The 27,219-nt window shown below is 36.1% G+C and overlaps 1 protein-coding gene across 4 annotated transcripts in view; it reads right to left on the reverse strand.

The window, feature by feature from the left end:
• The window catches only part of papolg (poly(A) polymerase gamma), a 17,170-nt gene extending 7,517 nt beyond the window's left edge, over positions 1–9,653 (reverse strand). For all 4 annotated transcript variants that reach the window (XM_088933578.1, XM_088933577.1, XM_088933579.1 and 1 more), the window contains exons 1-18: positions 9,520–9,653; positions 8,217–8,381; positions 7,587–7,653; positions 7,202–7,283; positions 5,697–5,806; positions 5,500–5,553; positions 5,139–5,250; positions 4,623–4,712; positions 4,400–4,538; positions 3,602–3,674; positions 3,401–3,521; positions 3,106–3,190; positions 2,894–2,947; positions 2,384–2,503; positions 1,254–1,363; positions 543–664; positions 303–463; positions 7–149 (exon numbers count right to left, since the gene is read on the reverse strand). In XM_088933578.1, coding sequence (XP_088789704.1) covers positions 7–149; positions 303–463; positions 543–664; positions 1,254–1,363; positions 2,384–2,503; positions 2,894–2,947; positions 3,106–3,190; positions 3,401–3,521; positions 3,602–3,674; positions 4,400–4,538; positions 4,623–4,712; positions 5,139–5,250; positions 5,500–5,553; positions 5,697–5,806; positions 7,202–7,283; positions 7,587–7,653; positions 8,217–8,381; positions 9,520–9,536 — 1,825 coding nt within the window. In that variant the 5' untranslated portion in view covers positions 9,537–9,653. The remainder of the gene's footprint in view (positions 1–6; positions 150–302; positions 464–542; positions 665–1,253; positions 1,364–2,383; positions 2,504–2,893; positions 2,948–3,105; positions 3,191–3,400; positions 3,522–3,601; positions 3,675–4,399; positions 4,539–4,622; positions 4,713–5,138; positions 5,251–5,499; positions 5,554–5,696; positions 5,807–7,201; positions 7,284–7,586; positions 7,654–8,216; positions 8,382–9,519) is intronic.
• Between the last annotated feature and the right edge of the window lie 17,566 nt (positions 9,654–27,219).

The following is a 27,219-nucleotide window of genomic DNA, read 5'->3' on the forward strand; positions in this document are numbered from 1 at the left end:
ACTTACTTGATCCTATGACAGGAATGCACATTCCTTGTTCAGGCTTTGGGGAAACATCAATGGCTGGCAAACCATCCATAAACAAGGAAGTTGAAGCTTTGTTTGATGTATTGCTGTTTGAGGCAGGAACAGTTTTGTTTGGTGTAATACTATATGGGCATACAAATAAAAAAAATCAATTGTATTGGATAAAATGTAGATATGGTTCATTGAAGGAAAGAAGCCATGCTGAAGAACAAGATAATTCATAAAACATAAGCAGTATAACAAAATAAAAAGCTCCACTTTTGAAAACCACTTACTTGTTCTCTGTATTAGCTGGTTTAGGAGGGTTGCTTGCAGGGGTAGGAGAGCTAAAAGGTGTCCCAGAATCGGTATCTCTGGAGCTGTCTAATGGGTTTCCATCCAACGACAAACGTTTTGATCCTCCTCCATCTGAGGCACGATTAATTTCAGCTATGCTCTGGTATTTTAAGAAAAACAAAGTCAGATACTCTAGAATGAAAGTGACAAAAAAAGAAAAAGAAGAAGTGACATGATACCTTTTTCTTCTTCTGCAGAACCTCTGGAGACAGATACTGATGAAGCTGCTTCTTTTTCACGTGGGTAGCTTCAATCTTCATACCATCCTTCAACATGTTGATGTTATTTGCTTGCCTGTATACTGTGAAAAACAAGTTAAACAAGAAAAAAGTTTATTCGATTTCCCTACACACTGTTAAACTGGTTCATCTGGAAAACCTTAGGTAAAACAGTAATGGGGTTGCATTAGACAAAACCTAACAAGAGGTAGCATTTATAAGAACCTGCCGCAAATGAAGGTCCTGATCAAGCAGTTTAACAAATTAAGATAGAATAGCTTATGTTGAAAAATGTGGCTTGTGACAACCACAGGTGAAATAATTCCAAGGGCAACAACCTGGTAAGTCCTAGAGAAGTTTTAATATTCCTTCTAAATCAACTTTCATTTAATACAGGTAAAGCTGTTGTTTATGCAAAAGGCTCTACTACCTTTTAATAGGATGAAAAAGAGTACTTGGCTAAGGTTAAAAACAGGAACTTCATTACTCATTAACAAATGCATTTCAATAAGAATTCTGACAAAGATCAAAACTGATATTTGGCAAAACAAATCTGCATTTAAGAGTATGAGAGCTTTGTCATAATGTCACAGTATTTAAAACTGCTTAACAAAACGTTACTCCATGTGAGAGAAGGCAATATATACCAATACAGAAATGTGAAGAGCCTACCAGTATCAGTGAATGCTTGGATATCATACGTCAGGTCAATGTTTACACTTTCTGCATTTTCAACTTTTTTAAAGATGATACCAATGAACCACATTGAGACAAAGTCATTTCTGGAAAAGAATTTATAAAAAAATGTAAAACCTTAAAAAACAATTTCAGAAGTTCGTTTGACAATTTTAAAATTGTAAATCATAGGTCCCTGTAAAGTGAAGATGGACTTGTAAACGTATAAATTCCAGTACCTAAATAACTGATTTAACACTCCTTTATGTTCTTATCAAAGTAAAAAAGTGACATTATATGGCCCTCTAGTGGGAATTGATAGCTTTGCAACCTTTAAATTCAACCATCTTAGTCTAAAAAACATTATGATTTGAAGCCCAAAATGTTTTAAGGATCAATCCTTTCACTTTAAATTGGAAGTACCTTAAAGACATTAGCAGTTAGATATTTTGAAAATTTTACCATTCTAGCTCCAAATTATTTTTTCATTCCAAAACAAAAACCTAACCATTATCTGTAGCTTGAAAACCTATTAAAACTTTAAAAGTAAAGAAGAAAAGAATATTGCTTGTATGTGAAGGTCTGTTAATTTGATTATTCTGTACTTAGGTCAAAGTATAGTCATTTAAACATCTTTAATGTACTACAATAAGAAAAGCTAAAACAAGATTTAACTCAGTTCTGAAACCACAAATACTTTGATCAGGAGTATAACAAAAATTGAAGAGCAACTTCTGAAAATTATCTTAGTAATAGTAAAGACTCTTGTAACGACTAGTGTTATTCCTCCAGTTTAAAATGATGCAAATACTGAATTAAAAGAGCTCCATGCTAAAGGAAAGCAACACTGCTTCATTGACAAATCTGGAAGTAAAAATTTTAAGCAATTGTTGCACAAAGTAAAAATTTTCATCAGACAGTGTGATCTAATATAATACGCATATTTATGCAGAGTAACCTGAAATTGTAATTGCACCTTCAGAGGACCTCCGCACCATTCCTACATTAACTACTACATACTCGACAAAGATTACAAGTACACAATAGTTTCGTATTCTGTGAATCTGTAATTTGTTAATGCATACTAGACAAACTGTCAAACAGTTGTAAACCAAATATTGACTCACTCATTATGACTCTCCTTGGACCCAGGAAAGGACTGTGGATTTACATGTGCAAGTGTGATGTACTCATTGCGCTCCAAGTTTCCGACAAGAACTCTGATCTTGGATTCAACAAGACCAATCCTGAAAATGGAAGGTTGATATCATTTCACAACTTATTACAGCTGTATCATCAAAAACTGCAGTAAGAATCTCAGTGCAGAGCATCCGTCAAGCCTGTCTTCCAGATAACAGATACAACAGAGTAAACTGTTTAGTTTGGAAGCTGTGTTATGGTAACAGAACCAAAATATATTTGGGAAATCGACCTTTAGATTTTTTGTGCCTTAACCATCAGTATACATTTTTGTAAGACTGTTAAAAAAACATATGCTTGGATGCAAAACAAATTTGAGAAATCAGAAAGCATTGTATCATATTGCAAAAGCCAGACATCTACCTCCTTAACCACCCTAAAATCACTACAGAATTAAATCCATAATTTTTCTATAATGCATGAAACAATAAACTTACCACTCCAAGTGGTTCTCTTCTGTTGATGCACTGGCTGTCAAGACAATATAATGTCTAAAAAAGAAAAGCCATTTATCAGCATACTGTATATAATTACCATTTCAACTTAAATTTCACAAGACATGCAAGTACACCGATCTACAATCTAATTATTATATCTTTAAAATGAATAAGTGGGTTCTCAACATTGCAAAACATTATTATATACATACTTGTACTTTTGGAAGAAGGCAGGTGGTTCAAAAAGCTTTGACCATTCAGCTTTACCCTGAAGTATTTCATCAGTTATGCTGAGACCTGTTGAAAGCATGTAAGAAATATTGCCTTAGACAAAAAGCTTTTACTGCAAACATTCAGTGGCTGCAATAGAAAAAATATACAGGAAGCCAGTCTCACAAATGAGTCTCAATTGAGAGATCAATTGCTCAATACAGAAATGGTAATAGCAGTTCAACAGAAAAGTGGGAGAAGCACAGGATAATATGACCACTGAATTCTATTAATTACCATTTTTAAACTCTTCGCTCATTATTGTTCGAGTGGAAGTGGACACATTGTATGTGGAATTCTGCTGTGGATAGGCGGGCGTTATGATCGGCATCAGGTGGTATCTGTCAGAGGGATTAACCTGTAATAAAAGGAATAATGTTAATCACTGTTAAAAATAAATAGAGAAATCCAATCCATTCTTCTCAGCCTGATACCTACCCGTGGATCCCAGACTGGCAAATTTAGGTTGCTCTCTTCAGGCTGTTTCAAGAGCACTGGATTGGGCCATTCCCTGAAAAACAAACACATCATAATGCAACAGTTCAAATTAAGAGATGGTACTTGTGTAGTGTTTACTTGGTAGCATAGATATGTTCTGCGTTTTGCTTGGTCACAGAACCTATGCAATCATCTCTGGAGACTCACAAAAGTTGTAACCCAAACAATCACCTAGTATTATTACTTTGTATTTCAAATAAAACCTAAACTAGCTTGATTCTGACATGTTTTTGTATTGCACATTACTTTGTATAGTTTTACAAGCACCTTCCTAGTAGTGAAAATGCAAAGAGAATCTGTTTAATTACTGTAGTTTATTAAAAAAATCTGCAGAATGGCAAGCAAACAGTGGTGCCGCATTACAATGCACCTTCTCCATCACACTTGTAGGCATTCTGCAGCTACTTTATTTTATTAATTGTATTTGTGGTCTCATTTTAACACAAAATTGTCAGGTTTACCTGCTTAATATGCATTTTGCTTCATATACAATATCTACTATAAGTAATAATCTGGCATTTAGCTTGTATGTAATACTCAACATTAACAAATTGAGCATTTCAAGGCTTACATTTCTATTACATTATAATGGAAAATCGCTAGTACAACAAGCAATAAACCTAACTTCTCTGTACTTATGAAAATCCAAGTAAAATTAATTACTACTTCATACTCTCATTAATGTTTAAAAAAAAACAGAACCTTCATACAAAATGCAACCAAAAACACATTACTCACCATTTTGAAAAGACCAAGAAGAACTTGTGCACCAGAGTTGCTGCCACTGCATTTGGATACAACTGGCATGTTCTTGCTACCAACATTGCCCAGGAGACTCCACCAAGAAACCCTAGCATATTGGAGTAAATGCCACGGCCTAGACAGGGATTTAAAGTTAGTGCACATTTAAAAAAAGGACAGTCCTAAGGTTTTCAGACATGCTTAACTATTGCTTACTTACGCTTTGCCCATAGCTTGATGGCTCTCAGGGTCAACCTGAAATTCTCTTTGTTTGGTACCAGATATAGAATTTCATCTGTGACTCGGCAACCTGTTAAGATAATTACATTTAAGTGGAAACCGCATTTAAGTGATTTCTCCTCAATACTAATACCTATGGTCTATACAAAATGCTAGAAAATCTGTGTATTTATGTTTATATTAGGCAATTCGCTTAGCATATGCTGCTCTATCAGAGGACAACCAATAGCCTGCTTTAATATAATAAATGGCTTCGTCAAGTACACAAAGCAACAGTGGTCCAACTTAAAGGCGAGACTAAATTTAATCTGGAAAGCATCAGTTTTATAGATTTGACAATGCAATTAAAACTATGAAGCACCACACCCAAGCCACCCAAATGATGTTGAACAACAGAGCCTAAATACTACAACACCTGGATACCAGCTATTAACAGTATACAAACTTTGACTTAAGTCTGTTTAGCCGTTTGGAACTTGGAGTAAAATAAACTTACCATTTAAGCTACGAATGCATCTTATATCAAGATTTCTCAAGTGGGAGTCTCCTCTAAGGTCAAGATTGTCTGGAATGGATTGCAAAGCTAGCCTTGCAAACAAAAGATCAATCTAAAAAGAATCAAATAACAGAAGTATCACACATTTTTCAGCCACTAGCAGGTTGCATATTAAATAAGACTTAACATTGCTGAAATTCTTATTTTAATGATAAACTTGCGCATTCTTTTGAATGGCTGTTGAGACACTAATTGCCTAAATCAAGATCACAAGTTTCATTACTAATATTAAACTACACTTTTAGGAGGATTGTTCACTTTTGAAAAATTTAGTTGTGCAATTTAAAAAAAACATTCTTACCTCAATCCCATCGAACTTAAACTTAATAACTGGTACAAATGCATCTTCTACAGCCTGTAAAGAAAACAATTAAAACATAAACCTGGAAGCACAATTGACTGGGGTCTGTTCCTAAAATTGAATACATTAAGGAAAATGCACTTAATATGATTAAAAGTACTTAATGACCGTATGATCCATATTCTTTGAATGCTTACCCGTAAATCTTTGATTTCTTCATGTTGTTTTAGTTTCTCAAAGAATGACTGAAAGAAATCTACCCTCTCCACATGGCGAGGAGCAACGCACAGGGCATCAATATCAGCCCCTGAAAAACAAACAAAAAAAGCCTACCTGATGCTGGTGCAATCAGACTGTGTCTCTTAAACGCTAGTATAACAGACTGCCTGTCCATTTGTTGTTTTATGGGTGATTATTATGTCCACTGGAGTGACTTTGCCAATGCCCGAGTAAAGTAATAAAGACAATAAAACTGTCTAAGCTGTCCGATTTTGTATCATATATTCAAAAACCGTTACTAATGAATCATAAACAATTAAGTTTCTGTATGGAAATTTTGCTCATCTTCAAAAATAAAAGCCTGTTGCTCTCCTCGAGATAGTAAGCAAGGGGAGAGCTGTTACCTACATCTGTCCTCCTTCCTTTACTACAGTAAAGAATCTCCTGTAGGGTAAAGGTACCTTTTAGGTACTGGATCAAATGCCTTTCAAATATATAGAATACACCTTAATGTATGCAGGAATGTACCTATTATCGTTGGTGCTTGTTCAAAGAAATTAAGCAAGACCTTTTTATAAAAAGAAGACCATGCATAGAACCTTATTTCTGGTGATCCTCTAGAAGAGACTCAATAGATACTTGCCAGTTTTGTGATCCTTCCCATGGATCACAAATCCTAAGTAATCCTGACCAACTGTACTACTTCCATCTTGAACAACTGCTAGAAGATCTGCATCCATGGCTGACATCTTTAAGTGTTTACATCACCTCTGCAATACTTGTCCTTTGAGATCTCAAAGAAGGTCCCATCATTTAACATCCAGATGACTAGATAAACCTAACAGCACTGATGGTGGTTGATCTTTGATGCTTGCGATACTCACACGTAAGAAAATGCTGATTTTGGTATCTGTCCTACCACATTAAATGCCGTTTTGCAGAAAGCGTCACAAATGAAATAACTTCAGTCCTCTTATGCTTTTAATGTACACTGTTCATGTTTCAGACCCATACAGTAATGTTGGTATGAGGCCAACACGACGGACCAGTTTGGTTTCACTTTAGAGGTCACAATCCTTAAAACACCCTCATTCTGAGGAAGCCAAAGTCTTCCCTTGCCAATATCAGAAAATACTAGCCTTCTTAGTCAGTCAATGCCAGCGCTTATTGAAAAGACAGTTCCAGTGTATGGATATGCTCTGCAATCACCAATCCAAACGATGGTGCTGAGGAGTGTGCATTTGAAGCTTGCAGTGGAATGTTTGCCCCATGCTGCGGCAGCATCATCAGCTACTGTAATAGAGTTCAACGGCAATGGAGCATGTTTGGTTTGAGACCCTTTATTGGAAATTCACTATCCGGGCACACACGTCAGCTTCAGTAGGGAGGTTGTCTGTTACCAAAAGGAGCATGCTGCTCACATACATTGAAAATAGCTTTCATTATTTATGCCACAGAATATGCAACAAAACAAGTGGCATACCTTTGGTGTGTACTCCTAGTCTGTAGGATCCAAAAGTAAAAATTTTTCCACCAACACTCGCAATTACTGAAGGCGGGAGATTCTAAAAGAAAACCAAAATGTCAAAACATTAAACATTTGCAGACCTCTATAAAACACTTGCAAGAGAAACATTAAACTGCATAAGTCAGACCTGACAGATTACAAAGATTAAATATATTTCAGCATAAATAAAGTTGATTTATAAGAAGGCAGATTAACAATAGAAAATTAAAAAAAACTAAGCAATCAATATTATTGGACATGTACAGCACTGTTTAATGAAGAGCACACAGACAACAAAGGCTCAGCTTTAATAAATAAGAACAAAGTGGTAAAAATTACTATGAGGACTTGGGTAACTTACTTTATTTTCACTTATTTCTGCAATCCACTCCTTAACCAGAGCATTCAACTTGCCTAGAACAACCAATCTGCAATGCAAAATGTGCAATAACAGGGTTTAAAACCAATGGAGTATCATATAACAAATCATTCACTCCTGAATTAGTCTCTCGGTCTTAGAAACATTTGGAATTCTAAAGTTACAAAAACACAATTGTGCTTAGGACCTTTACAACACGACTGATTCAAAACTTGTTATATTAAGCAAAGAACAACCTTTGTCATAGGTCTATGCATGGGACAGAAGTTATATGCAGGCTCTCATCTTTCACCAAGGTTAATTGGAATTGAACATGCACAGTATATACTTTCAATGGTAAACTAGCGTTAAGAGCAGAAACTGAAGTGATTCAGGTTTGCAGGATGTATTTATTAGAAAATGCCAGCAAAGAAAAACAGGATTAATCAGATCTGATATCACTTCTACCAAGAGGTTTCACAATACTTTAAGATCTTCATTGTGATTAACAGAATTATTGCCAATAGCAGATGGCCAAAGAAACACATATCATTATCTAAAGTGACCCTTTTGCAGTTGCTCCTGTGGGGAAAAAGTTTGAAGGACCAGAACAAACGTTTATAAAAATGTTACCTGTGATTAAGCTCTTCCTCCTCCTCAAACACCCCAAAAGGCTTCATGGCTTCAATCAGTTTTTGTGTGTAAATGTAATCAATCTCTCTGGGAAAAGCCAGACTGATTGAAGAAGTGATTCCATAATGTTTTTGAGGCTGCTGCCGCCCCAATGCAAAGTTACTACTGCAATAAAAGGTAAAAAAGGTTTTCAATACTTCATCTCCATACAGTTGCTTTACATTGTGAAATACCACATTTATATCGAAATATTCTAAACTGGGTTTTTGTACACATCTTTCTGTCAACGACCCTACAAAACATTAAGATAAGGTATTGGTAAATATGCAGTGATATGAATAATGTACTACTAAATGAAAATACATAATCTATTAGGCAGACAAAATGTGAACGCGATAATAGTGGCACCCAGACCATCATCTGAAGGTGAATCGATTACTGCTATTGATAAAGTGTACCCCATAGCAACTAAACCGGATTGGTCGTGTCATAAAGACCTAAAGGTCAATATTGAGAACGTGTCAAAACTTAAGTTTTAAGTGCATTGCCAATAAAACGCCACTGTAAACAATACAGTCTTGCAGAAGATAGGATTTAGATCTCGGGAACAACTTAAACGACGAGACAGAAAAATGCGCATAAAGACCCCACCCCCACCCTTTTCCGTCAGTAGCTTTGACTTGACAAGTCGTCGGATATTCAAACTTATCTTAGGTCTGAGAGCAGCTTCTGTTCAATCGTTACATCAAACCGCACTATTTCGTTTTTTTAAAAAAACCCCACTAAGTAACATGACAGATTACCACAGCTGTGGTTAAGCGACACGAAATAGAAAGAACATGAAGTACAGGAAATCGGGGTCAAAGCAGCACCAGCAGCTCCTGCAATGTCAAGCGCATCATCAATAAACACTAAACACGAAATTCTAACAAAACTAACGTCACAACAGCTCACGTAAGATTTTGTCAAAGTTTGAAAAAGCGACTGTAATTGCTTCACCTGGACGTAGGATGTTGCAACACATTTAAAACGTAAACTGAAATTCACTAATCCCGCTATACGGAACCGAATAGCATTCATACTAAGACCCGAAACGTTTCTCAGAGTAAAAGGGCTACTTTTCTCTAGAAACTGAGACATTCTTAAGAACAAAGCTATAAAACTGTTCACTTGTAAACACTGGCAGGCCTTTTACTAATCCGTATTCTCAAGAAGATATGGAGCCGTCCCTTCAGCAACTTTCAAAATAAACATGAATTCCAGGTGGATGTTACCAGTAAAAACATTATCTTAAACTACTTACGCTGACATTTCTCTCATGACCCTTATGGAGCTTTCTCTGTACAGATTTATGACGAAATTCTTGAAAACATGTACACTCAGCAAGCAGCAGCCTCCTTCGTCCCTATTTATAACAATAGTTGCACTCCAATATGGCGCCCACCGGCAACAGTCTATCCCGTGAGCCACCGCGCGAATTTAACTCCAAAGGGCCAAAGGGGAAACGGAGAGTAGTTTTCAAACCCTGAAATTTTTTTTTGTTTGTCTGTGTGATGGCCAATAATGCATTGTGGATCCGTTGTGGAATGCTTTCTCTTTGTTATTTTTTAAGAAGAAACGTTTTTGCTACTGGATGTGAAGTATGGTATGTTATTGTAAGGTACACATTTTAAATGTAGCTCTTGATTCATAATATAAATAGAAACCTGTCTGGAAATATCAGTTGTATTGCTTCATGTTCCTTTGTAACATTTTCTTAAAGTAAGGCCCAAGGTTCTGTTTCGTTTACACAAACAAACTGCAGTGTATCTAATAACTTTAAAAAACATGTCTCCTTTCATGGGTCTTCCACATATTTTACACCTGTAAGACAAAAGTAGGCCATTAATGTATATGCATCAACACATCCTGTCACAGATCCACAAGCAGACTCCAGAAGCTCTCTGTCTTGATCCCAGCCATTACAGCAGTTCTGACCTCTCGGCACAGGAAGACTATGGCTGACGATGAGGGAGAAGTTGTAACAGAGAGGCACCATCATTTGTGCAATATAAATTAGTTTTAGATCTATATTTGGGATTTCATTGTATGTTCTTATAACATTATAAGAAAAGCAAAATATATGTAAATGGGCATGAACAATTAAAGTGTGTGACAGGGTTAACAGTGTATAAATGAGGTAATGGGTGGGATCAAGAAATAAGTTTTCAGTTTCTTTTATTATATTTGGTAAGGTGGTGCATAGTTGAAAAGCAATAAAGCTATACATCCATCCATTTTACATCCATCCATTTTCTATCCCCGTTTTCTAGTACAGGGTCATGGGGGTCCCGCAAGCAATGGGCCCAAGGCGGGACACACTCTGGATGGAACGCCAGTCCATCACAGGAAACACATGGACACAAACACGCACACACTCACACCAGGGCCAATTTTCCCAAAAGCCAATTGACCTACCGGCATGTCTGTGGACTGTGGGAGGAAACCCTCGTGAACGCAGGGAAAACATACAAACTCCACACAGATAGCACCAGAAGAACCGAATCCAGGGTCCTAGTCCTGTGAGGCAGCAAGGCTAACCACTGCCAGAAAGCTGTACAGGGCTGTTTAATTTAAACATGAACAGCATGATCTGCTGAGGATTCTGTGACTTCAGGTGTTTAAATCTGCGGTCGAAATGTCTGAGTTTGTTCCAAGACTGTTTGGTCAAAGTTATGTTCAGGTGACAAGTGTGACTAGGTAAGCATGGGATGTCTGACATTATACTCTAAACATTTTCATCAGGCACTGCCATGATGACACACGTGCACGTTTGCACTTTAAAATGGCTAATAAAAACATTGGAATTGTGTGACAGCCTTTGCTCAGTCAGTCTTGGGGTTCAGACTAGAAAGTTTCTGCTGGGTGATTATTCTCTGCCTAGCGTGTCTTGCTAAAGCTCTTGCACTTCTAAGTGTCACAAGGAGGCAGGGTAATTGTCTTCAAATTTAACGTGCTGAAAGTCTGACATCTGGCTGGTCATTCTAGTTCTTCAATTGTCAGTCTTACCATTCTGTGACAGTCTTACAAATCAATAGAACTGATCTCTGTTAAACAGCTGTGTGAAATTGTTTTTTACTTAACCAAGCTTATAGTCTTACCTGAAACAATTAATGCTGCACATACACACGGTGAACACATTTCATCGAAATTGGAGACATACTTGTCTGGACCCTAAATAATCTTATTTTGTACTGGATGAGTATGAACACTAGTGCATAGTAAAATATTCCATAGTTTGGATCTGTTAAATAACATAGAAACAAAATGTGGCTTTTGAGTGGTACGTATTTTAAACACGCTTGGTGAAGCTGCATAAAGCTTGTTCTTGAACAGCAGCTGTGTCCTTGAGTATGTCAAATGTACATACCTGGTTCAGTTTAAATACTTTCCCCATGTGAGAAGTGTTCATTTCCCTTACAACAGGCTTTTATAAGTAGTTAACTTAAAAAGCCCAGGTTACTTCAGTGCTCCTCAGTCTGAACTTTGGGAAGATAATCCATTTTCTTTTCATGTAGAAATGTACAGAAGGATAAGTAATAATGATGCACCTAATTCAAGAAAATGTCCAAACTTGCATTTTTTTTTTGCTGCGTCCTTGTAATTCCTACAGTATGTAGCTCGGATGTCTGCAACATAAAACCTTACCGTTCAGCGCAGAAATATGGTCCAGCTCAATCTCCTGGTATTATGGTGGAAAGACATTGAGACATTATAAGCACCGCTACTGCTCTCCCCTTCAAACTGTGATATTTTGCCACATCTGTTTTTAGTGACAATTACAGCAAATAATGCAAACAGAATCTTGTGCTGAAAACAAGGCTGTTCCATTTTCTTCAGTCACATCCCTGGATTACCAATATTTTTTTTTTCACAATAACAAAATAGATGTTATGAGGCAGCAGAGGCCATTCATCGTTTATTGCTCACTTTTGTGCTGGTAATGTATTGGCATTAGGATCTTGTTAATCTATCTCTGGAAGTATAGCAAGCAATCACCCTTCGACAACATGACAGAGTGGTTTCACTGTCCTTTGTGTAGGAAGTGTTGACTGGTTTCATTTTTAAATGTATTTCTTCTTAATCTCAGGTATTGGTTTCAGAGCTGATCTTGAAGTTATCCCGTCAATACTTTTCAGGATTTAAAGTACTTGTATCAGGACCCTAGTATTTTCCTCTGCTCAAGATATTCAATTTTATTAAAACCCTTTGGTGTATGTCTGTCAGTTAAAGCCAAAAATTGTTACCTTTTTTAAACTGATTCTGTAGCATCAATGTCTTACCGTTTATCTAATGTGATGATCTTATGAGCACACAATATTGTAAATTAGGCCTTAACAATGCATAAACAATGAAACATCTGTTTTGAAAAGACACACCTCAGATAATGACAAGGATGCTGTCTCATAAGTATGAAGGTAGTCTAGTGTGTCCTTGTTTTACTAGGAAATCTAGGTAGAGTGTCAATTTAAGATACCTGTACATTGAGCAGCTGTTTTTTCTAACAAAATGTTGTAAGTATCTAAAAAGTATTCAAGAGCTGTCTTTCAACAAAGTTGCACAGTGATTAAAAATGTTTACTGCTTTTGCAATGCTAATGTCAGAAACATTTAGTGTAAAAACAAGATGCAAAAATGATTGCAAAACTGATTACCATTTGTGTCTGTGGTAGTTGTTTGCCAGGCTTTGGCAGTGAAATTAATTTTTAAGAACATTGTTGCATTGCCTTGCATTGCAGTTGTTTAAGCATATCATATTTCAGCACATTTTTACAACTCTGGGACAGACTGTTCATTAAAAGCTGTAGTATAATGTGAGCAAAGGAACTTTAATTGTTTTGGAATAATTAGCACACGTAATGTGGAATGGTGCACTCACATTACAGACTCCTATACACACATACCGAACAAAGAGGCAAATCCATTGTGTACTGCTTCAGGATTATATACATTATATAAAAACGGTTCAAATTTTGCTTCATATATTAAAAATGCAATAAAGTTATAATTTTACTAATTTTACACTATTAAGGTGTCATAATAGTGTAACATTTTTTTGCTCATAGCAATGTTTTTTCATTATTTCTCAAGGTTGCAGTCATGGTCACAAAATAATGTAATGTTTCATATCTGTCTACAGTTCTAGGCACCTTCCAGAAAGATGACTCCAAAACTGAATATTTATAATATTCTTTGATGATTATTTTCTGGTTACATTATTACAGTTACAGTGTATAACCATCATTATACTGTATATTCAGGTTATATAGGCCTAATTCTTCTCTTCTCGTTTTTAAATGTATTTACACATAGTCCCCATACAAGCACAGACCTGGTACTGTCATGCCATGGTGACTGTTCACGTTTGATCATTATTTTATATGGTACCATGTAATATTCTTTCTGAAAAACCAATAAAAAATTGAATATAGAACTGAGAACAGGAGGCACTTATTTACCCACAGGGCTATGGGCTCATTGAACAAGCTGGCCAGCCATGTTGTTGAAGCCTGAATCCTGGCTTCTTTCAAGAAACAGCTGGAATTGATATCTGGGATTGATTAACTACTAATGACCAGATGGGCCAACTAACTTCAAATTTTTCTTGCAGTATCTTCTTATGTAACGGGTATCAGCCAAGGGACAATATTGTTTGATAATGGGCGAGTATCAGGGTGTGTTGTTCATCCCACTCTGTCTTTTGTTACTCAGACACCCCTATGGCTATGTCTGAGGGCTCAGAGGGCTAGTATTGTTTGATGATTGGCTGGTTTTCTCTCTCCCTGCCTTTTTGTTTTCTCCCTCTGTCTCTCTATTCCATGCCTGGTCCACACCCCTGAGTCATCAATTCCCAACTGCGTTAACTAATGGGTGCCTAGGAAAGAATGCGCAGATCGCTGTCGTTGTCTTAACCTAATTTCCAGGTCCACACAGACACTTCCTTCCACACTGAGGGGGGGATAGGTGAGCAAATGTGACAACTGCTACCTTCAAACTATTTAAATAAGGAGACTGCGCCTATAAAACCATTGTTGTAGAGTCATCAGAAAATCCTGTTCAAATGTCAGCTGCAATCGCTTGGGGGCAAAGAACAAAAACGCAGAAAATCCACAGCATTCTTTAAGCAATAAAAATATAATAAAATTATGTTATTTTTTTATGGGCCATCCAAAAAGGATTGATAAAATTAGCTGAACATAAAACACAAAATTAGCGTGTTCTTTAATCAGAGACTTCTAACCTGTGTTGGCAAACTAGTCTTCATCAGTATGTAGTCAACATGGGTATTTATTCCATGGCTGTACAATGCTGCCTGATCTTGATCTAAGGGGTAATGCTGTAGTTTCCTTGGTGATTCATAAAGAATGAGAATGTGTTGGAGTTTAATAACCTTATTGTTTCAGAGTTGCCGTCCATAGCTGTGTGGATCTGATGGAATGGTCATTTGCCGATCTGAATACTGATGTGATGAAAACCTAAATCCAATTTGCAAAGTTTCTGTAAATATGATAGATTTGTACAAACATAGTATGGGTTATGTTTCTGAAAGACATTACATTTGGTGTATTTAAATTAAAATCAAATTTAAAGATGATGTCTGACAGAATACAACTAGATGTTTAATTTTGCAATGATTTTGTAGTAATTCACTGAATGAAATTACAATGTTATTTTGTAAGTTTAATTTTATGCAGCTTAAATGAGTAAATAACAAGAAACTCATACAATCATAGAGGAAATCAACTTACATTTTATTCAGCAGGCCTTCAAAATAGCTTATTTTATTTTTTCTGTATACTGTATGTGCTATAGTCTACTGGGATGCCGTTTGAATGGTTTTATAGGGGCCTTTAAATTATCTGCTACAGAAACCAAGGAAATGTGTTAAATTTGTACAATCATTATTGCCAATTACTTGTTATTTTATAGTTTAGCATTAAAATGGAGCATAAATAATGTTTGTAAAAACACGGAAGGTAAACAATACAGTAAATAAACAAACTGAACTCCAGATGTATTTTTATTTGGCTAGTACAACTGCTAATGATACTTATTCATCACAACAGAAAGGCCTCTAGAATGTGCTTACTTGAAACATTTGAATGCTTTTTTAACGCAACATTCTTAAATCTCATCCTAGGGTCAATTTACTTACAGTTAGATTCAGGTTTGGAATAAGAACAAATTTGTCCAAAGGAGAAAAATAATCTAGATATTGCAAACTAAGAATTTATGTAAGCATTTCAGTATTTTAATAGGGGGTCAATTTACTAGTGCTGCCGTTCCAGCTGACTGTGAGTATGCATCAGTGTTGTGTGTGAAATCATTAATGTGAAGCAATTCCAGCTGTCTGTGTAATTACTCTCCCAGAACTGTACTGGATTCTGAGCCATCAGGGATCGTGGCAACTTCCATTAGCAATGACGATATTCTTTATAAATATATCTAAGGATGATTGCTGATTCTGTGATTATGAAAACTGTGCCATCTATCTTTTTTAGATTGGCAATTATGATCATTAAAGTACGCTAACATTTGCATAGTATTACCAATTTAAATGCCTCAATTACCCTTTAAGGTATTGTGGGATAATAGAGCTGGAGAATGGGCTTTGTAATTGGTTGCTGAATAAATGGTGGAGGAGGAAGAACAAAGGATTTTGCTGAGATTTAGCTAATTAGTTTGATCTTCTATTTTTCTGGCCTCCTTTATTTCTTGAAAGTATGAAGAGAGAAACGGGACTTGAAAGACATGAAATGAAATGTATGAATGCGGTTCTTTTGTTTTCATTCCTCAACTTCAACAAGCATTTGCCTGGTAATGCATTCATGAATCTGGAGATATTACTGCAATGACTAAGAGAACATGGAATTCCATTCCCTCCCAGTCCTTTTCAGAACAGACAAAAATGCAAAAGGCTGTACAGAGTATTGCAGATCTGCAACAGATAGAGGAATCTCCAAAAACCTTACAGAGGAGCCAGATTGAAGCTGTATACAAAAATGATTGCCATTCTGGTCATCCCATAGTTAAAGCAATTATCTCCATTGATTCAGAATGTTAAAGTCATGTGATGTGAAGTAAAAAAAGACCCTTGTCATTTAAAGTCATGTGTTTTCTTCTGCTAAAAAAAAAAAACATATTTACACCATGAAAGGAAAAAGGTTAGTGCAGGTGGTGAAAACAAATTAAAAGACTTATACTGCAAAGGAACAGGTAAAGATTTATTCCATGATGCAAAGAAAAGAGACACAACGTTTTCACTGTGGAGCCTTTTTAAGGAAATAGTATCTTCAGTGGTCAAAGAACACACAAAGATGGATTTTGAAACATGGCTTTATTGAGATGGTGAAAATACAAACTCTTTTCTTGAGAATCAACCCTAATACAGAGCAAGGAGCTGTCTCCCTTTTACATTATTAATACAGTACATTATTTATATATTCCACTTATTTACAGAATGTATCAGGTCCTCAAATCATGACTTACAGGAAATCAAAACTTCTGTAACAGTACACGTTCAAAATGCACCCACACAAAACAGGTTTGTTTATTGTCCAATAAGTAAAGTCGAAAACCATCTCACACCTAATGGGTTCTGAATGAAAGTGGCAGAAGGGAAGTGAGGGAGATGTTCGATCGAACAGTGAAGGAGCAAACACAATCATTCACCAAAATAGGCTGTTCTCTGTTCTTGGGCAAGTTCAAGGCCTGTTTGTCATCTGCCTGGCAGTATACACTGATCACTGATCTGGATTCTGCATTACCTCCCTCCCTACTGTTAGATGACACCGCAGGGATGTATTCTATATACAACATAGTAAAAACATATTTCAGAATATGGCAAATTACACACATTTTCATCTTTAGTTAGGTATTAAATATTCATGTTTTACTGTGGTTCACGTATTTAACTTATTATGATGCATTATAAGTTATAAGCTGAAGTAATGCAACCAACGTTTAAAATAATATGCGAGATAAAATGTAACTAACGGCTCATACACAAGATCGTGGTGGATTCTAATCGTTGAAAAATGCCCTTTAGCCATGCAGTTTATTCGAGCATGGCTGTACAGACTGTTGTATCACTTCAAGTTGAGTAAAAGATATCCCTGCTGATGAGAAAAGCATTTTTTTTCAGATCAAACAAATATTCTTAGGACTGTGGATTTTCAGGGAATCGCGGCTACAGTCCTTGTCTGACGATATCCAGATTTGAACGAGTGACAACCGAGACACGAGCTGTCCATGGTGCTGAAAAAGGTTTTGTACGCAGTGATCAACATTGTAAGCATCCGTAACGCATAATGTTAAATACATTTTAATTGAATTGCCTATTTGAACCAATAAAGATAATAATTAGTATGCTGTATTTATTTACAATAAAGTAGTAACGATTTCTAACTGATATCTTTAGTATACTTTATCAGCTTGTTGTCTAGTTAGCTATACAGTTTGTCTTACAAAACGTATAGCCTATTCGATACAAAATACTCCGCATTAAATTAATTTTCATTTAACCCTTAAACCTAAATATTATGCAGAACGTTTTTCAATTCTCCTTAATTGTAAATGCCTGTTCCCAGTGAACGCAGTATTCAAGACTGATTCTCCTGTAACAATTCTCCTTAAGACTGATTCTTCTAGTAACCTATTCCAAGTGCTTATTGAAACGTACGAGTCAGGGAAGAAGGTGGCATTTCCGTTTACAGCGTTTGTTGATCATTTATTATTTACACTCTAATGATTCTCAGCTTCACATCTTACATAAGAGAGAATGTGTTCTCTTATAACTAAATTGAGTTATTGGTAAAAGGCTTTGGACAGACCTAGATATCTATTTGTTACATTACAAATATGCGACATTTGTCGATTCTTCAGAGGACCTACATTATTCGACTTCACTAACTAAACCTTACGGTACTTTGTTATAAGGTCATAGTTGTTTAAGTTTGCCATCATATCCGAGATCGTGTCAGCAAGAGCTACATTTCTGTTGCTGCTAATCATTTAAAAGCCAATGAACTAAATACATAGGCAGTTCATTAAATCATTACAACAGCCTGGTATAATGCTCTCAGAGTCATTATAACGCTATTCCCTAGCCAGAGAGGTATGGTTGCCTTAAGCACAGTTTAATCAAATTAGATAGCAAGCTATGTCATGGGGTTTCTCCTATTGATATTCATTAAAAATACATGATTTATCACTAATCTCTTGAAGGTATATCCCATTCCTCCGACTAAAGGTAATAAATGCCACTGTAAGGATAAACAGTAAAAATTAATTTACCTTACTTAAGAGTAATAAAATATTTCACATACATTTCTGCAGAGCCAGCGCCTAGTGAAATGAGCATAATATACAAGCAACTAAAGATAGTTCTTTTTACTCATGCATAGTCTAATATTACGCAGCTCTCATCTGGTGGGTGTAAAATAATACAACCTAGTAACTTTGTAATCTAGCAATTAAACGAGCAAAAACTAAATTGCTTCAAGTATGAAAAACACTGATATGTAAATTTAATTGTTAGATAAACATACACGAATGAATGAATTGAAGTGTAGATCTGACATACCCTTAACAATGATTGTCAGGTGTATTGTAAAGATTCGACTGGTTCTAATTTGTTATTAATTTGGCCATAATAAGGATTAAAGAAACCAATAGTCTTCAGAAATCATTTAATGGCAGAATGCGGTAAAAAAAAATACCCCGAATTCACGTTGCGCGCTTTTTCAAGTGCACTAAATATGGGACAAGAGATATTTTGTTATACTTCTTCTCTTAGCATTCATGTTTTGTTATCGTTATCATGTAATTTTAAAAAGTGTTGTTAAAAGGCTTCTCGGGTTCTAAGGTTCATCTGAACTTTACAAACTGCATTTCTTATTACCCACAGTTTACTAAATCTAAGGAAATGCAAAAATGCAGTCACTTTCTATCACAGTTCACCTCGGTATCACAGTTTCTTTGTGCTACGTTTAACAAAATATACTTCTAAATATCATGTACATACGTATGACCTGTCTTTAAATTACTTGATTGAAGTGTGACTTTTATTATACTATTAATATTATTTTAAGAATAACACAGCAATTACACACAGTATCGAACACAGTGGAGCCGTCTATTTAATCCATTGAGTGCTTTGGGTTTTAAAGCCTTTCTTTTTGTATTCTTTCATAGCTTTCGACGTTCGAGGCCTCTGGGTAACGCTCTGCAACAAGTAGTTGTTCCAGTACGTTTGAGAGGCAGAGGGGACGGAGAGGTTTGAAACTGAGCGATGGTGTTTTGCTTCCCAGATTGTATTCCATTACAAACAATCCGAATTGAAAAGCGCCAGAAATTATTTGAGTTAAAACACAAGTACTATAAATGCCAAACAATACTAAAATAAATTGATGGCACTGTTTATTTTGTATATTCGTTCGCATTAATTTATTCCTCAAGTTTACAAACTTTCAGACAACTGCAGTCATCGACCAAGCCTTGAGCGAAAGAAAATCTGTCTGGTCGATATTTACTTTGGGTGTTGTGTGGTCTTAAGTTTGCTGTCCTTTACATGTGGAATATTTAATGTGAAACGCATCAAAACGTCATAGACTCTCGAGTGCTGATAATTAGATCTGGTTATATGTCTCTCCTTGTATGTTTATCTTTATATAAACCACATTAAAAAAAAATTCACTGAATGGCAGAGGTCCGAATATGGCAGTATTTATAACGTCTATAACTGTGAGCCATATTGTTAGCTATAGATTTTATTTTTTGTGGTTGACCAAGTGAGATTCACACCTGCATTTCATCATCTTTTCTTATATCTGTATAGGAGATGACGCTCCACTGAAGACACGCAGAACAGAATTCCTGACTCTGCTGAATCTCTATAAGCTAAAGTGATTTAACAAATACTCGAGCACGTTTAGATAAAAAAAGGCTTTGCACTTGCAGCTTGATGTTTTACAGCTTTCTGAAGCTTGGATAAAGATATATAATGAACACAAAGTTTCTTTGATTTGGTAAGCGTTTGTGTTTTACAGTAAATAAACATTGAGAGATATATCTTGTAAATGTACATTGTTTTCTCTCTCTTCATCCTACAGTGTAAAGGTGTGACTTTCTCTTTTATTATCCTGAAGGCTAACACAACTACAAGCATTAAATCGGTTAGGTATGCTAAAACTCTAAACCTGTCCTCTAAAGTAACACAATGAATAAGATTCTTTACTAGAAGTGTTAAGGATTGGATTATCACTCCAGATTTTCTTTTATGACTCACTTAACGTGTTACTTAAATTACAAGGCTGCTTTTGCTAAAGCAGAGGGAGCTCAAATGCAAAGGGCAGAGTTTAAGTTTAGCCTGCAATTTTTGTGTAGAATATGACTATCTGTACTACGTAGGTTTGTTTACTTGAGATTGTATTAGGCAGCCCAAGATGCTAATCGGGATCTGTTTAACTGGTTTGTGTTTTGCAAGAAATGTACCAAAATGTAACAAACGTATCGATTTAATGACCACTAGAGGGATCATATGTTTCGACAGTTACACTATCGCTAAAAGAATACCAAAAATGTAAAATTGTAATTAACCCCCAGCGGAACAGAATTAGAAGCACACAATAGATGCTTAAGAGTAAAGCTCTGTAAAAATCAACTTTAGATGACACAAAATAATTTAAAGAAAAGTTTCTAACATGTCGAACTTTCTAAATTGTGACATGATCTTACAGGAAAAAAAATGACTTCATCCTTGTGTCGACAAAAGTGAACTCGGATGCAAAATAAAACGAAAGGCAACTGACAAACATTTGCGACATCTACAGAAGCAGCAGTTAAGAGTTAAATATCAAGTTAACATCTTAACTGTAAAACAGGCCTAGTCGTCGCGTTTTAACAGCTTACATCGAGGTGAACAAAGTTTTAGGAAAATATGTATACGTATATGCCTTAAAATGATCTAGGGTTTGACATTGGCACATTAACGTAAGCGATAATAATAGTGGTTTTGCGATGTAATAGGCAACCTAAATAAAATGATAATTTACTTAGAGATTAATGGAAATGATTCGACCTGCAAATTATGGTACGGAAAGGAAAAATGGTATGCCCTTCACATTTTTGTGAGAATAAAACGTTCTTAAAGCTCTCAAGTATATATTTTATGCTTTAAATAAGGTTTAAATTCGTTGTCAAACTTTTCAATCCCATCTTTTAATTTGTTTAGACCAGCAAAAACAGTTATGTCGATGATGCTGAGAGGGGACAGTCAAAGGGTATCTCTCCGTGTAAGAGAATTCATGAACAGTGTCTACCTAATCACGATTTATTCTGATTTATGTCTGTATTCAATCCATGCAAATAGTTTCAAATACAGATAATTTTACACTTGTATTGATTTGTTTCAGCGATATAGGTGAAATTAGAACAGGATCTTGCCCATTCCCTGGTTATTACAATGGCATTTCTTTATACGTGCCATTGACGTGGGCGATAGTTTATAACATCAAATCAGAATTTCCAATTTATCATGGCACAGATATACTCACACAGATAATGAAATCCCCAAAGATTTGGAAATATACTTTAATTACTCCACACATGCAAGGTATCTCCGGTTTCAACGTTGGATTGAAACGATAGCGTGTTGCACTTGCACAAATTCATATGCACGTAAAACACATGGTGTAGCGTGTGTGCGTGTTTGGGCTGAAGGGTGTGTATATGCCGGGGGTGGGGGGTGGCCACAGTTTCTTGATTGAGGATCTTGTCCTTTGTGAATACAACGGGTCTGAGACATCGCAAATTCTCTAATCAAAGATAAACTAGCAGAATAAGTGGAATCCCGCCCCGTTTAAATAGGTGGGGCACTTCCTTACAATTCAAAGCCACAAGAGAAAAGTCAACTCATTTTTCATTTCAAATCCCTTTGAAAGAGGGTGTTGTAACTACAAAACTATACATTGGCATAAAATACTAATGCAGTTTATCCAGATTTGGATTTATTGTTATGAGGCCTATTTAACGGTAGCTAGCAGCAGGGGCTACGACAACAAAAAAAATATTTTATCATCTCAGAGCATAGAACTGGGTTACATTTGCGTAGTTTGCCCTCAAGATGGCACCAGTTCATTAGAATCAAAAACAAAATACCACCATAAATTCAAGGCACCGTAAAGAATTACAATTGGAAACAAAACCCTAATTGCACCTAACAGTTACCCATTAACAGTACATGCACAAGCAAAAATATCCATGGTCTTAATGGGATGCACCAGCTCATATTGTAACACTGAAAGTAGAATCTATATGAATTTAATTATTCTTGTATATAGATATTGGATTTTACACTGTTCACGCCCAATACGGGGTACACAAATTAACGATTAATCGTGAAAATATAGCGCAACACAGAAAACAAGACAGTCCTCAGCAGAAGCCAGATATGGCACTCTGATGATCGGATCATTATGCGGTTTTAGAAACCCACTGTATGCGACCCTTTCTTCAATTTTCCTTTTCTATAGTTTTTTTTTTGGGGGGGGGGTTGTTGTATCAGCTCAAATTGTTAATGCGCTAAAACAAAAAAAGCCCTCATACAACAGATAAATGAGTGCCGGTCCCGTGTGTACCATCTCAGCCTCCTCATTCATCATCATAACAACCGTTTAGTGTAAAATTAACAACGACTTAACTACTACAGCAATAAACATGGTCATGCATTACCATAGATTGATGAAGATTGCTCAGTGAAACCAGCAACCTGTGTGGAACTTGTCTGTGTATACTTAATGAACAGAACTGAAAGCACAGGATTAAGAATGAAGTGTTTAGTTGATCGATACCTGAATATGCAATGTTTTTTGCAGTAACATCTGATAAAACGTCTTATTTATCTATATACACTTTGTGTAATTATTGATAAAAAACAATGAATAAATTGGTGACTATCATTCACAGCAAATCAAGACCCGCATACGTGGTCCATATACCTATTGCTGGTTTATAAATAAAAAAAAGACTAAACCAGCTAAGGTTTATAATTTCTCTCATAGCCAAGTAATCCCTTTGATTATATCTAATACCTGCCAAAACCCAGATGGTATGCCCACCCATCTCACAGTGTGATAATGCCACATTGTGAAATCTAGCCATTAATATTAATTGTCAGCCTGTGAATCTGTCTGAACTACTAAAGCTTGAAATTCCCCTGAAAAAAAGCAAAGCCCGATTTACCAGGGATTTTAAGATAATTCCTGTTTTTTTTCTTTTTTTAAATTCACTACCTCCCTCTGTTTTAAGGTAGAAAATAGTCTTTGTCTGCCTGATTCTTATACCCACGTGGAGAAAAAAAACACTTTTGTATCACACAGAAAGGGTTTTGATAGAAAAGCATACATAATACGTTATATGCGAGTTAGATATACAGTATGATGGTAAACGGGCACAATGAAAATGTGCATTTAAATCACATGAGGTATTTCGTGTGCTCTTTTCGAATACTGTACACAATACTGTTGTTTGTAATGGATGGAAATAATAGCTCTTATGTGATTCTTAAGATCAGCTAATGAGATCATTTCTATACTACAGACTTGACCATAGTCAAAAACAATTAATCGCAGCATGCAAAAAGTACAGCGTTAAACGTAATGTTTGGGCTGTGTATTTTCCCTCTCAAAACTACATTCGGATGTGGTATGGACTAGGTACGTAGGTTTTTATTTATTTATGCTAATTCGTACTGTATGTGAGACGAAACTCCTTAGTTTCTGTGCTTCTTTTACTAGTTGAGTCTGAAACAAACATAAAAACAGAAAAGAAAGCAAGAGAGTCTGTCATGCAGCCTCTATAGATGTCCTGTTTAACTCGGTGGTTATACTGTATTAAGTAGTCTAGAGAAAGAGGGGTAGTAAAATCTTGGCAGAAGTGCCTTTGGGATGCATGACTATAATTTAGGTTTAACAACAGGCCAGACTGATTTAATTCTCTCCGGAAAGGTCAGTGCAAGGCCTGGCAAAGTTAACCTCTGTGCTTTCCATCTGTGTGCACTTCATTCCAAACACTTTCAATAGAGCCTTGTGTGTTCAAGACTGGCCACAAACAAATTGAAGTGGTCTGGGAGCAAAGGCAGTGCTTCAAGTGTTTACCACGCAGTGACCAGTGGGTTTGTAAACAAAATGACGCAGTATCTGGGTCAAAATGACATAGCTGGCGGACAGTAGGGATTTAAAGCACAGTAAGGTTGAGAAACGAGCAAAATGCAATGCACCCACGCTTCCAGCGATACAGCTAATCTACGGATTAACTTTTCATTTTTGTCGTAACCGAATTTCTTAATCAAGTTGCCCATGCAGTGAGCCGAAAAAAAGAACAAGTTCATTTATAGCTCTCGTTATACTTAGTAATATCTTCTCCTCGTTACACTTCTCGTCTGAGAGCTCTCTACGACCTGTCTGAATTGATCGTAGCCAAAAATAAAGTCAGTCTTTACTAAAATGTTATCTCAAGAAGATAATTTAGAAAGAATTTGTTGTGAACTGCAGGCTTACCACTCACATAGTTTAGCTGCTATTACAAAATATGTAGACTATGAAAGCCATGTAAAAACACTCGGTTGTGGTGCTGGTGTGATGTAGACCTGCAATATTGTTTTCCAGTGTGGTTGAATCTCCCTTTTTAACTTTACAAATGAGGAATGCCCTAAAGGAAAGAGTAGACATGCGTTTCGTCTTCTTTGTTCTTTATGGATCTATTAAAAATACCTTAACCGCAATGTGCTTTTCAGTCACGCTGAGTCCAAACTTAAGAATCCAGTTTCACAACTTTTACTATTTGTTTCTAATTTACCAAAGTGTTGGTGGGTGGGATTTTCGAATAATGCGCAATGGATCTTTAGCTAGACAGGGCTGCATTCGTGATACTGAAACTAGCTACTAAGAACTTGTCATTCAAGAAAAAGTACCTGTTAAGGGATACATACAGTACAGTAATCTATTCCTGGGACTGCCTTAATTAAAAATGATGACAAGTTGTAAGCAAAAACTGGAAAACATTCTAAAATAAAAAACATCATTACCCTTTAAATGTTGTAGCCCTTGAGTAAATAGAGAATCTAAATGATATAAAACTAATCATAGGCTAAACCTTTACGTGGGGTGTAAAATAAGTTATTTTATTTACTGGAAACATGATCACTACCTTTTACATTTAGTATTAAATGGCTATTCAGTGGCACTATGGACACTTTTAATTTGACACTTGCGTGTAGTGGCAGGTTTTTAAAAGTTCTATACAACTTATAGGCCTACAGACTGTCTTTTAAATAGTGCAGTCGTTTGTAAGAATTGCTCTGGACCTCTGTTATATGAAAAAAAAGTTAAACTTTTTAGCTTTAAAGTTATCAGAACGCGCTTTTTTGTTACTTATTAAAAGTTACTTTTGTTACTTTTAATAACGAATTGCCTTATTCTTTGCAGTACTATTTTGCTGTAAAACGCTCAAATGATATCTTTGCCTATCAAGGTAAAGTCATAGTGCGATAGGTGATGCAGCACCAACGGGAGCAGTGCGTCCAATGAACTATTTTTGAAAGTAGTTAAAAAATGTCCAGGTTTAGTTTTAATAGTAGAAATAGTTTTAATAGTAAGTAGATGAAAAGTAGCGCTCCTTTAGACGTAAATACCATTTCAATGCGTGCATGTCATATAAATATTTTGTAAAGACACTAATGACAAACGGAAAAAAAGTTAATGTATTATTTTAATACGGAATAACTTTTATTTTTAAAGAATAAGTAGCCTGACAGGGAAAAGTTATAATTTAGCATTTCCCTCTAAAACAGCTTATGTGTCGTTTGTATAGACAAGTGTGGCTACTCGCATTGCAGCCCACAGTGTAACTCACAGTGTGTAACAGGGATCAAAGCAGGTAACCTTAAGGGCACATCGCTGCCATTCGTGTGATTTGGTGAGTGACTAGCATTGCAGTGCTCAAGGGGTTAATTACCGCGGGCTGTCATATTGCTGAATCAGAACCCCTTTAATAAAATTAATTAGGTTCTGCATTTCACAGGGCGATGACCACTGACCCTGGCATGCCTATTATTCACGAAGCACAACTTCAACCTGTCTGGCTGACTAAAATACAAACAAAGGGAATCATTTTCTCTCTGGATAGAAAAGCGTTTTTGTTCGAAAATAACGCTCTAGATTGAAGATTGGTCAAAGTTAGGTTGCATTTGGGATTATGATCATGCCTTTGAAAACGAATTAATCTCTACAGATCAATAACAAATAAAAATAACGCATTGTTTGTCTGGCTATTGGAACTGAATTTACAACAGACGAATGTATGTGTATAAACACACAGCCTAAATATACACATCTTATAAATAATATACCGCAATCCATGTTTTCCCAAACAAAACAGCCGGAAAAAAAGGTGCAAAACACAGCAGCTGATGTAGGTGAAGAAAAATGAAAAAAGTGAAGCAGAAAGAGAAAAATGACAAAGTGTTGAGCGTTGATTTATTGCATAAGCCTCTGGTCATTTCCATATATTGAAATGCGCCCAAGCGGCCAGTCAGTCAATTTTCTCTGAGCTGCTGCCCGTGGAAAGCGCGCACGTGACTCCTGCTTCACTCGCTCTTCCTCTCTGGTTTCACGCGGTGCTTTCCCTCTTAAACAGGAGTCAGTTCCAAACGGAGTCGCTAAAACCGGATTTACAGTTTTCCACATGTATGGATGAAAGCACCCTGATGCCACGAACATGAAGGGCAAAATGTCGGCAACTATAAAGAAGAACAGAAAGGCGTATACAATGAGACAAACTTTTCTACACCTGCAGATGAGATGCTGTTTTGAGTTAAATGTGGACTTTTCATTTTCAGCAGAAGCCTAGTCTTGGAAAAAAAAAAACACTACCCACAGCCTCACAGCCGCGTTATTTTGATTTTA

This window comes from Atractosteus spatula, chromosome 15 (assembly GCF_055471065.1).
Source record: "Atractosteus spatula isolate fAtrSpa1 chromosome 15, fAtrSpa1.hap1, whole genome shotgun sequence".
NCBI classification, from domain to species: domain Eukaryota; kingdom Metazoa; phylum Chordata; class Actinopteri; order Semionotiformes; family Lepisosteidae; genus Atractosteus; species Atractosteus spatula.